General features: G+C 40.3%; 1 protein-coding gene across 1 annotated transcript in view; it reads left to right on the top strand.

Annotated features, from left to right (window-relative positions):
* Nucleotides 1–3453: 3453 nt before the first annotated feature.
* The window catches only part of LOC117303173 (complement C3-like), a 44001-nt gene continuing 30318 nt past the window's right edge, over nucleotides 3454–17136 (top strand). Inside the window, exons 1-12 of the mRNA XM_033787300.1 lie at nucleotides 3454–3592; nucleotides 6219–6483; nucleotides 9704–9873; nucleotides 11075–11278; nucleotides 11960–12012; nucleotides 12372–12518; nucleotides 13651–13693; nucleotides 13892–13979; nucleotides 14426–14525; nucleotides 15497–15727; nucleotides 16268–16480; nucleotides 16985–17119. Of these exons, the coding sequence (XP_033643191.1) occupies nucleotides 6416–6483; nucleotides 9704–9873; nucleotides 11075–11278; nucleotides 11960–12012; nucleotides 12372–12518; nucleotides 13651–13693; nucleotides 13892–13979; nucleotides 14426–14525; nucleotides 15497–15727; nucleotides 16268–16480; nucleotides 16985–17119 (1452 nt within the window). The 5' untranslated portion in view covers nucleotides 3454–3592; nucleotides 6219–6415. The remainder of the gene's footprint in view (nucleotides 3593–6218; nucleotides 6484–9703; nucleotides 9874–11074; nucleotides 11279–11959; nucleotides 12013–12371; nucleotides 12519–13650; nucleotides 13694–13891; nucleotides 13980–14425; nucleotides 14526–15496; nucleotides 15728–16267; nucleotides 16481–16984; nucleotides 17120–17136) is intronic.

Raw genomic sequence — 17136 nt, 5'->3', positions numbered from 1 at the left:
TACACTTTGATTGAATTACATCTACCCACTACTTTCCTTGAAGTAGTTCTCAGGAAATTGCATTGGAGAATTTGTTTACAACATGTTGTTGCGTGTTCTTTAATCAGAGAGTTTGTACCACAGACCTCAAGGACAAATCGAGACACAGGCACAGACCAATAACGTCATTTGACGTGATCATTTTGCCAGATGTCCAAATATTGACTGCAAAAAGTACAGTATTGGCAATTGTAAAAAAACAAACTCATAGTTTATAAGTTTTGAAGGGAAGGTACACATTTTGTAATTTTCAAAGACCAGTTTTCTCACTTGGTGTATCCCAACATAACCATACAATAACAAGGCTGTGAAAATTTGAGCTAAATTGGTTATAAATCGAAGTTGCTAGAAAATTATGAGAGAAAAAACACCCTTGTTGGACGAATTTGTGTGCTCTCAGATAGGAATAAAAGACTTCTAGCTGGAAGTATTTTATTATTTTAGTGAGAAGTTACCTCTTTCTCAAAATCTATGTTACTTCCGAGGGAGCCGATTCTCACAATGTTTTATATACTATCAACAGCTCTCCAATGCTTGTTAACAAGTCAGTTTTTAAGTTAGTATTTGTTTTGAGTTAATACCTATCGTGTACCTTCCCTTTAAATGTTTATTGAGAATAAGCCGCTTGAACCTCCGATTTGGTAGTGGCCACATCTAAAAAGCGTAAACTTGTTCTTTCCCCACCCCCCTCTCGACTGTTGACAGTGTTAATCACGTCCACACGTAGTCACTCACCGCCCTGTATTTGCCATAGACCTTATCGCAAATACCAATGCGCACGCGCAGACTGTTGAATGAGGTGCATTGTGGGATATATATGGATCAAATTTGGATACCAGCAAGACCACAATGCACCTAATTCCTAGCTTTACGCGCGCGCCCCGGTATTTGCGAAAAGGTCTATGTAGTTTCACCTACTAAAAGTGCAGAGGACTTGAGGCATGAAGTGCACGTACTATACATAGCAATTCGTTCAGATTTTATTTCAAAGTCATTAAAAGCTTAGTCACATTAGGATGTCTTTTCGCCATGTGGACCATACCACAAAGCACTAACACAGTCATCATGACACACGAAAATGTAGGTCCGGGATACTGAACCACAGATATTGAATTTCTTTTTTGCAATATTCTGGAAAAAAAAATGGGCATCGGAAATCTGATTATTTTTGTTATTAATATGTTTGAAATTCAACGTGTGGGTCACCATTAGGGCCATGTCACACGAGGCAAGTTACTACGGGCAACCAGTTCCAGGCAACCAGTTCCGGGCAACCAGTTCCAGGCAATCTCCATAAAAAAAAAGCATTCACATTTGAAATTGTTCACCTATTTCTCTTGTGGATCGTAAGACAATGTTTGAAACATGACCCGTTTGCTACCAAAGTGGTCCTGTAGTATGCACTGCAGTTGGTTGCCTCCAAGTTGCCTACAAAAGTTGCCTCCTGTGACAAGGCCCTTAGCGTGATTGACGAAATGGTCTGCGAAGGTTTTGCCTTCCTTAAAGGCACTGTATGAACACTATTGGTAATCACTGTTAGCATAAAAACTTACTTGTTAATGCTCAATGGAGAGCTGATGTTGATAATATAAAACAATGTGAGAATTGGGTCCCTCTGAAATAATGTAGTTTTCGAGAAAGAAGTAATTTTCCACTAAAATAAAAAAACATTATTAAATGCAAAGCGAGATATAACAATCTTCCGAGAACTGAAAGGGACTCGGGAGAGACTTTTACATTTACCACTTTAAGATAAATCCAGCATTTAAATCTCTACCACAAAATTTACTAATATAAAATAAACTTACAATCTGTGCCAAGAAATGTCTTGATTCTGGCCTAGTTCTTGCTAAAGTGTGAGGGGTGAACAGAATTACTGCACGCCTCCAGCCCTGGTCTCATCATATTGGGCTTGTATTGGGCAATATCCACCCATGGTGTTCAAGGCCCAGTAAATAAAAATTGTAAATAAAAAAAAACACTTATAAATAAGTCCTTGAAGACCTAGTGACATAAGAACAGTTTAGAGAAGAAATTTAGATCACGTGGTAGAGAGTTCGAAGTGCTTGGCGCAGCTGAAGAAAAAGACCTGTCACCCCAGGAGTGTCAGACTTGGGTTCATTGAGGTATGTGATCCGAATGTAAATGTGAAGTTGTTCTGAGATGTACGTAGTCTGGGAGACGTTGTAAGTGCTGTATGGATCATGGTCTGATCAAAAGGGTCTTTTCGTGGTACCCCTGGTCCCCTGTGGTTGTGATTAGCAGCTGATGTTGATGTCACCATGGCAACATGAAACAGGTGTTCAAATGACTTTCCAGAGGAAACTTTGATTTCATTTAAGTTGAGAGATTTATGAATTAATTATAGAGTTTGAAAAAAGAAATGTCTAGGCCCAAAGGCTGCGCTCCCACCGGATCCATAATTGCGAGATCGGGATCCTGCAACAGGATTAGTTGCAGGCGTGAAATCGCGGTAGCGTTCTCACTTGGGTATGATCGCGCATCGACCCCCCTTTTAGGAATGGAAGTGGATTCGAAGTTCGCCAATGAAGTTGTCCAAGTGTGCAGTGCGCAGGCACTAACCGATGTTCGCCCTCAAATTGCGGGATCCTGATCGTCCTTTGCGTTCCCACAGACTTTTGATCGCCCATTAATCCACAAGGGCGATCAGATCCTGCTTTAATCCTACTCCCTAGGAGGATCAAAATTGCACGGTCAGATCCTGGTCGCACTCTTATGCTTATTTCTCTTTCAACACCCTTTCGGGGTCTTGACCGCCCTTTTCTCAGATTGGGATATCAAGGCGGGGTCCAGTGGGAACGGGGCCAAAGATCTGCAAATATTTTACTGGCTGGCTTGATTATGTAAGGACAGTAATTGGATAATAATTGGTGTCAGATAAGATAAGGGCTCTAGTTGTAACTCCTTCTCTGTCCTTACTCTATGGCTTGATCAATCACTAGCACTGTACAATTTGATATTGTTTCAGTTTCTTTGAATTTAGTTGTTGTTTTCAAGATTTACCCAGAAAGTTTAAAGTGACCGTGATCATGTGACTCTTTGTTATCTTAAGAAGACAGATACATCTTCGCACTTCTTCTTGAAGAACCAAATACAGGGGAAACTTGAATGTATTCATCAAAATCATGGCTTATTACCAAAGGTGTCCTGTGCCTTGAATAGCTATTGACAGTACTCTTTGCTGTGTGGTCTGCTTCATCCTACCATAGACCATGGAGGCGTACTACTCCTGTGGTAGTGGGATGGCCCGAACACCCCTTCTGCTTGAGTGTACTAATCTCTACATCCTGTTTTCTAAGAGCCCAGTTGCAAGATCCTGAAAAGGTGACTGATGTCATCGTATTGGAAACTTGACACTGGGTGCTAGTATATAAAGCATGGGTGACGTCTGCTGTGTAGGTAAAAGCTCTTTTGGGCTCCTTGTGAATGCATGATAAGCTGGAGTGCTCTCAAAAGTTAACTCAAGACAGTGATTTTTTTGTGGAGTCCATGTGAGGTAGTTGGACATTGGAGGTGTTGTGTTTACAAGAAAGTAAGTATTATGTAAAAACTGTGAGACCAGCTCTCATGGGTGCTTATAATTGATAAAGCTTGAGTGACGTCTGCTGACAAAGTAAAGGCTTTTGTGGGATTGTTTTGAACGCATGATAAGCTGATTAGCTTGGAGCTTGCTCAAGACAGTAATTTTGTGGCGTCTTGTGCAAGAAAGTAAGTACTATGTAAAAACTTTTGACTCCAGCCATGCTTATAAAAAAATATATAAAGCTCAGGCGACGTCTGTTTTGGAAGGTAAAGGCTTTTCTTGTGCTTGTTGTGCATGAAGCTGGCATTTAGCTTGTGGAGCTTGCTAAATAATGACTCAAGACAATAATTTTGTGGTGAGGAGGTAGTTTGACACTGCATGAGTTCTTTGTGCAAGAAAGTAAGTACTATGTAAAAACTTTGATACCAGTTCTAATGGGTGCTTTTAGCTTTATGTAGAGCATATGTGTGAAGTCTGTAGTGTTTAAAGGCTTTTAAAGGCTTTTTGTGTTTGTTGTGAACGCATGATTAGGGACTTTTCGTTTTCGACGACGGATGGTTCTGCGACGGTTGTTCAGCTAAACGTTGTCGTTTTCAGCACAACGAAGATTCATCCAAAGTACTGTCGTAGAAATTGAGGGACGACCGTCCTCAAAGCCGACGCATGCGCAGATGACGCCAAATGTCATCTTACCCGTCGCAGAACCATCCGTCGTCGAAAACGAAAAGTCCCTATTGATAAGCTGGCAATGTAGCTCGTGGAGCTTGCTAAGTAATAACTTGAAGGAACACGTTGCCTTGGATCGGACGAGTTGGTCTATAAAAATGTCGACGTCTTAGGGCCACCATGGAACTATTTTTTTAAAGTTTACTTATTTGCTGGGTTCTAGATGGATTGTTTTGATGACAGTGTTTTTTGTGTGATTTGGGAAGTTTTGCTCTGGTGTTTCCATAATGTTTCGGTTGTTTTGCTGTAGTTTCCTGGAATTTGTTGCTACTTCCCTATATTTTATTGTGTTTTCGGGTATAGAATGATATATCAATAGGTCTATCCTCCATGGCAACATTCAGGCGACGGATTTCACCAGTAGTTTTGTGAGGTTTGAGGAATTTTTCTTTTCGTGTTTCCATAATTTTCCTGTTGTTTTCCTGTATGTATCCTGGCCTTTTTGTGTGTGTCATTCCTAAAATGTTCCTGGTTTTTTTCCCACTACATTCACTTCAGGTGATTGTGATTTTGTGTCATGATTTGGGAAGTTTTTTTTTCTGGTGTTGTAGTTTGCTGGACTCTGTTATTTTCCTATATTTTCCTATATTTTCCTATATTTTCCTATATTTTCCTATGTTTTCCCGATATAAACATAAACATTCCTGTGATTGTTGTAGACACAAACTTTTTATTAGTGATTCGCCAGACCATAACAAAAATCCTGTTTTCCTGTAGTTTGCCTGGACTCTGGTATTTTCCTATGTTTTCCTATGTTTTCCGATATAGGCCTAAACAGAAACATTCCTGTGATTGTTGTAGACACAAACTTTTGATAAGTGATTTGCCAGACCATAACAAAAATCCTGTTTTCCTGTAGTTTGCTGGACTCTGGTATTTTCCTATATTTTCCTATGTTTTCCGATATAAATAGAAACATTCTTGCGATTGTTGTAGACACAAACCTTTGATAAGTGATTCGCCAGAATCAATAGTGGACCAGAACAAAAATCCTGTTTTCCTGTATTTTCGTGGCCTAGCGGTTAAAATCATTATACACTTTCGGTACAGAAAAACAAAAAAAGGTCACAGATTTACAAATAATTTACAGGGTTTACAAAAGGTAATGGTGATAAGACTTCTCTTGAAATATTATTCCATGAAATGCTTTACTTTTTGAGAAACATTAAAACAATATCAATTCTCGATAGCGAGAATTACGGATTTATTTTAAACACATGTCATGATACGACGAAACGTGCGGAAGCAAGAGTGGGATTTCCCGTTATTTTCTCCCGACTCCGATGACCGATTGAGCCTAAATTTGACAATACTGTTTACCGAAAGTGTATAATGGCTTTAAGAGCACCTGATTCAAGCTCGGGTGTTTGATCAGCAGAGTGTGGGTTCGAGTCCCGGTCGTGACACTTGTGTCCTTTGAGCAAGACACTTTACCATGATTGCTTCGTAAAGTTGGGGAGGTAGTTCTGCTCTACCAGCCAGGCTTTCTGATGGATGATACTCGAGCCTACATATGAAGGGGGTAACCCTGTTTAAACCCCAGGAGTAGGTGGCAACAGCCCCTGCCAAAAGTAAATTGTAGCCCACACCTTGAAGTGGCCATCAGACCTTGTGTGTCTGGCAACATCACTTGCATAAAAAAATATATACAAAAAAACTCTGGTGTTTTCCTATATTTTCCTATGCCTAAGTTTTTTCATATAAACGTTCTGGCGATTGTATGTAGACACAATTTTTTTGATAAGTGATTAGCCAGAATCAACAGCAGACCACAACAAAAGTCCCTTTTAATTTAAAAGCTACGTCAATAGTGATTCATGGACGCACAATGACACCCTTACAAAGTCAACGTCCTATTGTCCTTATAAACTCAATCAATAACATTGTTTACCCTGTTTGTTGTTTACAGATCAATAGTCAAGGATTTTACTCTAATCAGAGTGAGACACAAAAGTCCAAGGGTAGACGGATAAACTGACCGACTTCTGGGGTGGACTGGACTGAGTTCGCTCATAGTCCTTTTTAATTTCTCTCGAGTAAACCACCCAACGACAACAAAAACTAGTGTGCAGAGAACAAGATTCTTCTGGAGGAGGAGAGAAAGCTATGGCTACCAACATGATGGGGTTGGTGTTTCTGTGTAGCTTCGTTGGGATGCTTGCTACACTAACAAGGTGAGTGAACTCCAGAGCTCCAGTCAGTCAGTTTTATTTCCATAGTAAAGGCACAAAGAGTTGAGAGTAGTCTAATCTCTAGTTAGGCGAGGTACTTGTCCTAACTTAAGACTAGCCTTAAAGGCAGTGGACACTATTGGTTATTACTCAAAATAATTATTAGCATAAAGCCTTACTTTGGTAGCGAGTAATGGGGAGCTGTTGATAGTATAAAACATTGTGAGAAACGGCTCCCTCTGAAGTAGCATAGTTTGAGAAAGAAGTAATTTTCCACTGATTTGATTTCGAGACCTCAGATTTTGAATTTGAGGTCTTGAAATCAAGCATCTGAAACCACACAGCTTCGTGTGACAAGGGTGTTGTTTTCTTTCATATTATCTTGCAACTTCGCCGACCGATTTAGCTCAAATTTTCACAGGTTTGTTATTGTATGCATATGTTGAGATACACCAAGTGAGAAGACTGGTCTTTGACAATTACCAATAGTGTCCAGTGTCTTTAAAGGCACTGGACAGTAATGGTAATTACTCAAAATAATTGTTAGCATAAAAACTTACTCAAAATAATTGTTAACATAAGAACTTACTTGGTAACAAGCACTGGAGCTAGCTGCTGATAGTTTAAAACATTGTGAGAAACAGCTCTCTCTGAAGTAACACAGTTTATGAGAAACAGGTGTTTTCTCACTCAAATATTAAAAGACTTCAGGCCTGAAGCATTTTTTAGGCATCTGAAAGCACACAAATTTGTGTATTCTCTTAAAACTTTTGAAATCCTAATTGAGTCCATTAGTCCAAGTTTTCACAAATTTGTTGGATATACACCAAGTGAGAATACTGGTCTTTGACAATAACCAAAGGTGTCCCAGGGTCGATTTCACTAGAGACTAGACCTTTTAAAGCCAGTGGACACTATTGGTAAATGTCAAAGACCAGTCTTCTCACTTGGTGTACCTCGACATATGCATAAAAATAACAAACCTGTGAAAATTTAAGCCCGGTTGGTCATCGCAGTTGCGAGGTAACTCTGAAAGAAAAAAAACACCCTTGTCACACGAAGTTGTGTTCGTTTAGATGGTTGATTTCAAGACCTCAAATTCTAAATTTGAGGTCTCGAAATCTAATTGGTGGAAAACTACTTCTTTCAGAAAGAAGATTCTCGAAAACTACTCCACTTCAGAGGGAGACGTTTCTCACAATGTTTTATACTACCAACCTCTCCCCATTACTCGCTACCAAGTAAGGTTTTATGCTAATAATTATTTTGAGTATTTACTAATAGTGTCCACTGCCTTTAAAGGCTAAATCTACCTTGGTTTTTTGAACTGCTCGAATCCTATCCAAATTTAGATTGAACTACCCTGTGGAAATTTCATTTCAAAAAGGTGGTCGTGATTTTTTATACCTCAACGAATTAAACTAGATTGTCATTATATAGAAAAGCTTGCGGTAACACCATGTAATAACAATCTCTAAATGAGTTGGGGTGGTTCTGAAAAGAACCGTTGGATTAACTCGACGTTTCGATCAGTATGCTCTGATCGTCTTCTGGAGAATGCAACGGTTCTTTTCAGAACCACCCCAACTCATTGAGAGATAGTCATTACATGGTGTTACCGCAAACCTTTCTATATCGTATTTCGACCATGCAAAGTTTCAAATCCTACTCATTAGAGATAGTCATTACATGGTGTTACCGCATACCTTTCTATATCGTATTTCCACCATGCAAAGTTTCAAATCCTACTCATTAGAGATAGTCATTACATGGTGTTACCGCAAACCTTTCTATATCGTATTTCCACCATGCAAAGTTTCAAACCCTACTCATTAGAGATAGTCATTACATGGTGTTACCGCAAACCTTTCTATATCGTGTTTCCACCATGCAAAGTTTCAAATCCTACTTAGATTGTCATTAATTTGAAGAGTGATCACCAAATGTATACCTTCCAGTCGAAAGGAGCTACAGGAGCTACGTGCGCCACTTTTGGCATCTGGGGGGGGGGGGGGGGGTAGTGTCTGGGTTGTGCTATAGCTCCATGGTTGTTGTACCATGGAGGTAGAAATTGTACCATGCTGTACCCACTACCATGGAGGAATAAAGTTTGGCAGAAAACCATGCTTGCCTGGGTGGTGCACTTGCTGCCCTACCACTCTCTCTTACCAGGTGGTATGTCACCCAAGCTGGCTGGCCTTGCCCTGGGTCACTCTATACCAATATGCTTGGCTGTGTAATAGGAGCTATTTGTTATGATTCTGTCTGGTGGACTGTGATAAACATGTATCAACAAGTTAGTAGGATTGTTCAAGGATTGCTATTTCTAATTTTCTTCCTCCACGCTATTACTCATTGTACCTCGGATAATTTTTTTTTAAAGTTCAGTATTTAAAGCCATTGGACACTTTCGGTAAACAGCATTGTCTAAAGACCCAAATTTCGTGTATCACAACTTATATATAAAATAACAAACCTGTGAAAACCCACTCTCGTTTTCGCACGTTTCGCCGTGTCATGACATGGTTTTAAAATAAATCTTTAATTTTCGACAACGAGAATTGATAATTGTTTTAATTTTTTCTCAAAAAGTAAAGCATGGAATAATATTTCAAGTAATTTGTAAATCTGTGAACTTTTTTGTTTGTTTACTGTTCCGAAAGTGTCCAATGGCTTTAAAGGCACTGGTGGACACTATTGGTAATTACAGAAAATAATTGTTGGCATAAAAACTTACTTTGTAACAAGCAATGGAGAGCTGTTGATAAGAAACGGCTCCCTCTGAGAAACGGCTCCCTCTGAAGTAGCGTAGTTTTTTAGAAAGAAGTAATTTCTCAGTTAAAAATTTGAATTGATTTCGAGACCTCATGCATGAGGTCTCGAAAGCAAGCATTGAAAGCACACAACTTCGTGTGACAAGGGTGTTTTTTCTTATATTATTATCTCGTAACTTTGACGTGTTCAAAGTGTCACAGGTTGTGATACGACAAGTGAGAAGACTGCCTGGTCTGTGACAATTACGTTTCCATTGGCTTTAAAACTCAACTGTTCACTATTTATCACTAGTTTTTCTTTCGTTGGGATTCTTTTCTCGTTGTTTTCTTTGTTCCTATCCAGCGCTTTGGGACTTGCATGTAGCAGTGATATATATGCGCTATACAAATGCGGTTTATTATTGTTACTATTTTGATTATTATTTTCTTTTCTCCTTTGATCTTGGCAGTGCCCAGCAGTATTTTATCGTTGCACCCAACGTCATCCGAGTCGACGTCGAGGAATCCGTCCTCATCAATCTTGAAGGCATCCCTCAAAACGCAGTCGTACAGGTGACTTTGTACTTCCAAATGACCGGATCAAATGAACGACTATCGGAGAAAAGAGTCCATGTCAAAGGTATAAGTGTACAATGTCACCGATAACAATTGACCTTTATCACGGTGTGGTCATCTTGATTTTACTCCGTAGCCAAACTTAGGCTGGACGAAATAATAGTCTGGTGCCATGCGCAATTCATGTTAGCATTCAAGACTGTTATTGGAAACAGGGAACATGACCAAGATGGTGACAGTGTGATAAAGGTATATAGGCCATAGTCTTGTCCCAATGCCCATAATGGGTGCAGAAATCCTAGTCCAAAAGGCAGGTAGTAATAATAACCAGTTTTTTATATAGTGCTTTTCACATTCGAAGGGTGTCTCAAAGCGCTTCAACATCACTAACCCTGGTCACTGGGCTTTAAATCATTCCTTAAACCATCTCGGCTCCCTGGGGTGTATACAGCCTGTGCAACAAATATGCGCTACTCAGCTAAATTAATCACAAGAACCATCTTTGTCCTCACAGGTACCCATTTACCCCTGGGTGGAGAGAAGCATGTAGTGAAGTGTCTTGCTCAGGGACAAGAGTGTCACGACTCTAACTTGTCCCTTGCTAAATTGTAGCATGGTTGTAAAATGTTGCAAAACATACCTCGTGTGAAAGGAAACCAAAAAAAATGTACTGTCCAAGTTCTCTTGCAAAATCTTGTCAAACATTGCTACAATTTATATAAACCATGCTAAAATTAAGCAGGGGACCCTTGTTAAAATTTCTGTCATGTGAAAAGCACTTAAACAGCTACCTGAGCAGGATATTTTCAACGGAAATGGTATTTTAACTTGTTTATAATGCACTTGTTCATCATATGTAATTTTGATATGTGTACACTTCTGAGTTTTTCAGAATTATTTTGGAAAAACTAAAAACACTTCTGTCGTTGCTGGTGCGCGTCAAAGGACAATGCAGCTGATGTCATTTGTGGGAGTTTGCTTTGTTTTACCTCCACGCGGCAACAAAGAGCTTTACAAATTGGAGCTCCCAACTATGACGTTTTTCGCAAATCTCTCAGAAAAGCGCTGGATAAGGGTATTTAGAATGACGTTTTTTTACAAAATTAAAATCTATTTATAATCATATGATTCGATTTCCTTATTCATTGAAAACATTTTAACTGAAATTCAGCGAAGTTCACAACTTGACATTTTCATTCAAGCAGGTCTTTAAGATTAGAAATAACTATATTGAAAATTTAACTTTGCCTGTTTCCTCTCTTTAGATTTCAGCCACCACGCCAGTATCAAGATCAGCAGGGACCAACTCCCTGGGGAAGACACCAAAACCAATAAGTTCATCACTCTCGTTGTCGAGAGCAGCTCGCCCGAAATCCAGTTTGAGAGCAGACAACCAATCCTCCTGAGTATGAAGTCTGGGTTTGTCTTCATTCAGACGGACAAGCCGCTGTACACACCTTCACAGAGAGGTAAGAAGGGCAATGATGGTGGTGGGGGGAGGGGGGGGGGGGCAAGGGGCGGGTTGGCATTGGAGGGAGAGGGGCTGGGAGGGGAGTGGGAAAATTTTGATACTAACCATCCGCTTCATGATGTGCTTGCCAACCAGCTGATCCATAGGTTTGGTCGTATGTGAGTGCCATATTCTGCGACAAACCGCTACCCATCCTCTTTTATGCCGATCGTGCAATAATACACCACAATCCCAATGTTAAACGTTAATTACAAATTGTGTCGCCCAGTCTCCAGTCTTTTTCTTATCTCTTTTCAGTGGTTTTTCTTGTAATTGTATAAAGCCCTTGTCAGTTTTTTAAAGTTTTTTTATGTGTCAATGTTTTGACTGTATGCAAGCATTTGAATTACCCGTTTTGGTATTGTATTGAAAAGAAAACAGGAAAGGGATGAGGATTTAAAAAACAACAATTTGTTTTATGTAAATTGCCAGACAAACGAGGCTTGAAGGCCACTTCTTTTTGTGACATGTCGTGGCGGAGCGGTTTTGTTCACCGTAACCCAGGCTCTGGTGTTGTCTGCAGCAGAGTGTGGGTTCGAATCAGGGTCATGACACTTGTGCCCTTGCGCAAGCTAGGCACTTTATCCCCGATGCAAATTTAGCATCTACTAACGTATCAACTTTTTTGTCCTTTCTGTAGTGGATATCCGCATCATCACCTTGAACCAGAAGATGTTTCCGGATGAGAATCAGGTAACTAGGATCAGGATGTCTTTTGACTGATTTTTTAGGAAACCTACAAGTTAAGTTAAAAGGCACTGGACACTATTGGTATTTACTCAAAATAATTGTTTGCATAAAAACTTACTTGGTAAATGAGCTGTTGATAGAATTTATAAAACATTGTGAGAAACGGCTCCCTCTGAAGTAACGCAGTTCCTCTTTACAATAAGTGCACTGGGTTCTTTTACATGCATTACACACCACACATGACCAACAGCTTTATGTCCCATCAAAAGGCAGCGGCTTTCTTACTTTTCCTCTTGATGTATCAAGTTATAAAAACTAGAAGTATTTCAAATAGTAATTTTGTGTACATTTTAATTTCGCAGCTTCGAGTAGACATCGCCAGTCCAGACGGTATCGTTGTCCACCGAGAAGAGAAAACGGCCGATAAAGGATTCGTCATAATGCAGTTTGACTTTCCCCCAGTCCCGGTCTTTGGTAACTGGAGCGTCAAAGTCTACTACGGCCACAATGTAAGGATAGAACTCACAATCTTTTTTTCATTACCCTGTTGAGCCCTCCCCCCCTGGGCAAATGGTATGGTCCATGTTAGGATACCATGGCATATGTGATGGGCTCTGCAAAAGTGAGTCACAAGGGGGACAATTGACTTATTGGGTTTTATACATGGCTGAAAAGACCATACGACATGCTTTACTTTGACATATCTTACACACTTCTGTGATGTTTGGTTCAAAAGTTATGACCTTTTGAAAATCAGATTATGTCACAATCTGAAAATAACCCATTCTGGGGAAACGGCCTGTTTAAGAAAAAACATCAACTATTGATGTCTAGGGGATAAACAGAAAGTACATGTTTTATTCACCTTTATCGATCAAAAACAAAGGTTTTTTTCTTTAATGTGAAAAAAATGGCCCTAAAGAAGCATAAAATATCATACAAATATAATTGTTTAAAAGGTTTGGGTACTTTTTGTAGGACACAAAACACAATGTCCACAGATTTACATTAAACTTACACTGTTTTAAGATAATGATGATAGAAAACTTCCCCATAAATTTTACCTAGTAACTGAGGTGCTGTAGTTTTTGAGAAATGAGTAAAACAAGTCATGAAAATTATTTTAGTATGTTAAAGGTATATCCGTGACATTCCGTTCACATACTTTTATGGTCTTTAATTTTGTAAAAGGTAGCGTTAAAATCACAGTATTAATAATATCAAAGTCTTATTTAGCGCACGTATCTACCAAACAGGTACTCAAGGCGCTGAGTCGATACAAACTTTCAGAAAGATACATGTAGGTTATTGCAGTGATAGATATCTTTTTGATAAGTGCACTGGGGTCTTTTACATGCGTTGCACAACACATGGGACCAACGGCTTTACGTCCCATCCGAAGGACGAAGCAATGGTTAAGTGTCTTGCTTAAGGACACAAGTGTCACGGCTGGGGATTCGAACCCACACTCTGCTGATCAGAAACACCAGAGTTTTAATTCGGTGCTCTTAACCGCTCAGCCACGACACTTCCCGTTTTAAAAGTCTTACTTTTGACTTGTTAAAGTGAGCAGATACTCTTTAATAGTTAAAAAATCTTTTCTTTAACTTTTCACAATTTGTTCTGCTTTGTCTTATTCAGTTTCAAGCAAATACCTTCGTCCAGTTTGAAGTGAAAGAGTATGGTAAGTGAAAAATTTACCTTATTGTGCACCAACAAAATATAAGGAAATGAACCACGAGAGCAACTGACTGGGTAAAGTTTAAAATATTTGTAGTAATTTGAACAAAGACCATTTAAAAAAAGTTAAGTTACAATTTTTATAAACCACCATTTTCTTTTCTTTTATCATTCTCAAAATCTGACACCCTTTTTTCTGCAGTGCTACCCACCTTTGCAGTGCAAGTGATGACACAACAAGAGTACGTTCTGCCTGAAACCAGACAGCTTTTCACTCATGTAACCGCAAAGTGAGTTTCATAATGCATGTTTTTTATTGAAATGCACTGGACAATTTTGGTAATTGTCAAATACCATGTCTTCTCACTTGGTGTATCCCAACATATGCACAAAATAACAAACCTGTGAAAGTTTGAACTCAATTTGCCGTCAAAGTTGCGAGATAATAATGGAAGAAAATACACCCTTGTCACACAAAGTTGTGTGCTTTCAGATGCTTGATTTCGGAACCTCAAAATCTAATTCTGTTGAGGTCTCAAAATCAAATTCAAATATTTTAGTGGAAAATTAGTTCTTTCTCGAAACTTCATTACTTCAGAGAGAGCCGTTTCTCACAATGTTTTATACTATCAACAGCTCCATTGCTTGTTGCCAAGTAAGTTTTTATGCTAACAATTATTTTGAGTAATTATCAATAGTGTCTATTGCCTTTAAAACTTTCATTGCTTTATTACAGGTATATTTTTGGGGAGCCTGTGAGTGGCAGGTTTCATATTAAGTATGGCGTCTTCAATGATGATGGTAACCTTACAATACTCCAGGAGAAGGATGGCACGGTAAGTTTGTTCAACAATTGTTTTATCGCTTCATAAACTGCCTTGTCTTTAAAGCTTGCATGAAATTGCACGAGGGCGACGAAGGACATTGCCTCTGTTGCCCCGGTCTTTGCCTTTGTAGCCTTGCGAAGGTTTCTGATAGGTTTCCTGTTTAAAATGCCCTTTCAATTAATTAATCGAGGCGTGCCATGGCCGAGCGGTTAAGAGCACCAGATTCAAGCTCTGCTGTTTGATCAGCAGAGTGTGGGGTCGAATCCCGGTCGTAACACTTGCTACATAAAGTTGGGGAGGTAGTGCTTTCTGCTCTACTGGCCAGGCTGCTTCAGACTGATGATACCCAAGCCTACATCCGTATGGACTGTAAAGGGCGTAACCCTGTTTCAGCCCTAGGAGTAGGTAGCAACGGCCTCTGCACAGAAATAATGGACCGATCCGACCTGTCAATCAAACTGTGCGTGTTCACCCATTTGACCAATCACAGCAATGATTGTGGTCGGACAAACTGGGTCATGCAGGCGCGTATATTTGGCACTCGCAGCAGAATCGTGCAGAATGTCATTGGGAGTGCTCGTACACGTGTCTTGCTCACGTGCGCTGTGGGCGGAGCTTAGTGGAAAGCCGGAACTGTCCATTGTAGCCCACACCTTGAAGTGGCCTTCAGGCATTGTGTGTCTGGCGACTTGCATAAAATCAAAAAAATTAATTAATTTTTTTATTTTTTTGATAATTAGTCAATAGAACATTTATTTCCACATTTGCACATGGAGGTATAATCCTAAAAGCCGAGGCTTGTGATGGATGTTTCCATTACGTATCGCGCGGTATCGATACGCCGCGTCCACAGACGACACAGAGGGCGGTCGAGCGCAGCGTTCTCCGGGTTCTACTTCTATGATATCATAACAAACCGCTGTGATCTTGATAAGATGGCGGTATATGAAACAAATTATATTGTATTGTTTTGAAAATAGCTCCAGGACACTGGTATAGGATATGAAGAGCTTACAGTCAGCAGCATACGAGGCGATCTGGAGTCTCTGATGGGGAAACGTCTCATCATCCAAGCCTTTGTGACGGCCTCGGCCTCTGGGGAGACCATCAACGCAAACAATACCAGGGTCGCCTTCACCAGGACACCCTACCAGTTCAACTGGGACAGCACTCCAAGGTTCTTCAAGAAGGGGTTGCCGTTTGCCGTCAAGGTTTGTTTGTTTGTTTATTTGTTTGTTTGTTGGGTTGGGCCGCTTCACCCTGTACCTGTGGGTTCGAATCCCGGTCGTGACATTTGTGTCTTCGAGCAAGACACTTGACCATAAGCTTCTCTCCACCCAGGGGTAAATGGGTATCTGTGAGGGCAGAGATGGTTCTTGTGATTAATTAGCTTTTAGTGCGCTACATATTTGGTGGCACAGGCTGTATACTCCCAGGGAGCTGCGATGGTTTAAGGAATGATTTAAGGCCCAGTGACCAGGGGTAATAATGTTGAAGCACCATGAGCACCACTGCGTGATGGACCTGAGTGCTGTATAAGAAGCTACTATTATTATTAGTATAATGAGATGTTGCCATTTGTTTAAAGTTAAGCCCAGGTACTGCGTCAAAATTCAGGTTTAAGGCCGAGCTGCAACGCAGCCACAGAGCCTTAAGCCGGAGTCCAAGCCGAGGTTTGAGTACAGCCCAAGGGGTCTGTACTCACGCACTTCTTGGACCTGTCAGTTTATACTTAAATGTTCCTTTCCTAGGCTACCATCCAGTTCATCAACAAACTTCCCGCCATGTACGTTCCCGTGGAGATTTCAGCGACGGCTATGTTGACCGATGGAAGTCAGGCAGTGCTCCAGGGGGCAAGGGGAGCCGGCGACCAGCAGGAAGCTGTCAGGCAGATCTCAGGACTGAGCGGAGAGGTCTTCTTCAGGTTGGATGTACCCCCAGATGCTACCCACATCACACTTCATGTAAGTAAAGCAACACATTACATGTACTTTTTTTGTATACAGACTTTAAGGGAAAAGTATGCAGTACTAACACACATCTAGGGTAAAACCAAAAACAAAAAAATCTTTATCCCCGGTGGCAATAGACCTTTAGCACGCTGTCACCATCTTGGTCATGTTCCCTGTTTCCATAACAGAAATGAATTCTAAGGCCGTGTCCGAAACGACGACTTCGGCTACAGCTACGGCTAGATCGCGCGCGTCTGCCTATTCTTCAACACTGGTAGACGCGCTGATCTAGACGTAGCTGTAGCCGAAGTCGTCGTTTCGGACACGGCCTAATATTCATTGCGCAAACATGGAACCAGACTATTATTTCATCCAGCCTCAGTTTGGTTGCAATGAGTTTGAATGGAGTAAAATCAAGATGGCCACACACCTTGATAAAGGTCTATATTTACCATCTTTGAAAAAGTGATTTTCTTAAAAAAAAAAAATATTTTCCCACGTGTTTTTGTGTTACAGCTGAGGACAAGAGATGAGTCACTGGATGAGGCTAGTAATACTGAGAGTACATTCACTGTGCAGCCGGAAGAATCGGAGAGTGGTGAATACCTACTGGTCCGACTTCCCTCAAGACAGACCAGTCAGATTCTGGAGGTAACTACAATATTTAT

Source organism: Asterias rubens, chromosome 19 (genome assembly GCF_902459465.1).
Source record: "Asterias rubens chromosome 19, eAstRub1.3, whole genome shotgun sequence".
Classification (NCBI taxonomy): domain Eukaryota; kingdom Metazoa; phylum Echinodermata; class Asteroidea; order Forcipulatida; family Asteriidae; genus Asterias; species Asterias rubens.
This window is presented reverse-complemented; position numbering and strand designations above follow the sequence as displayed.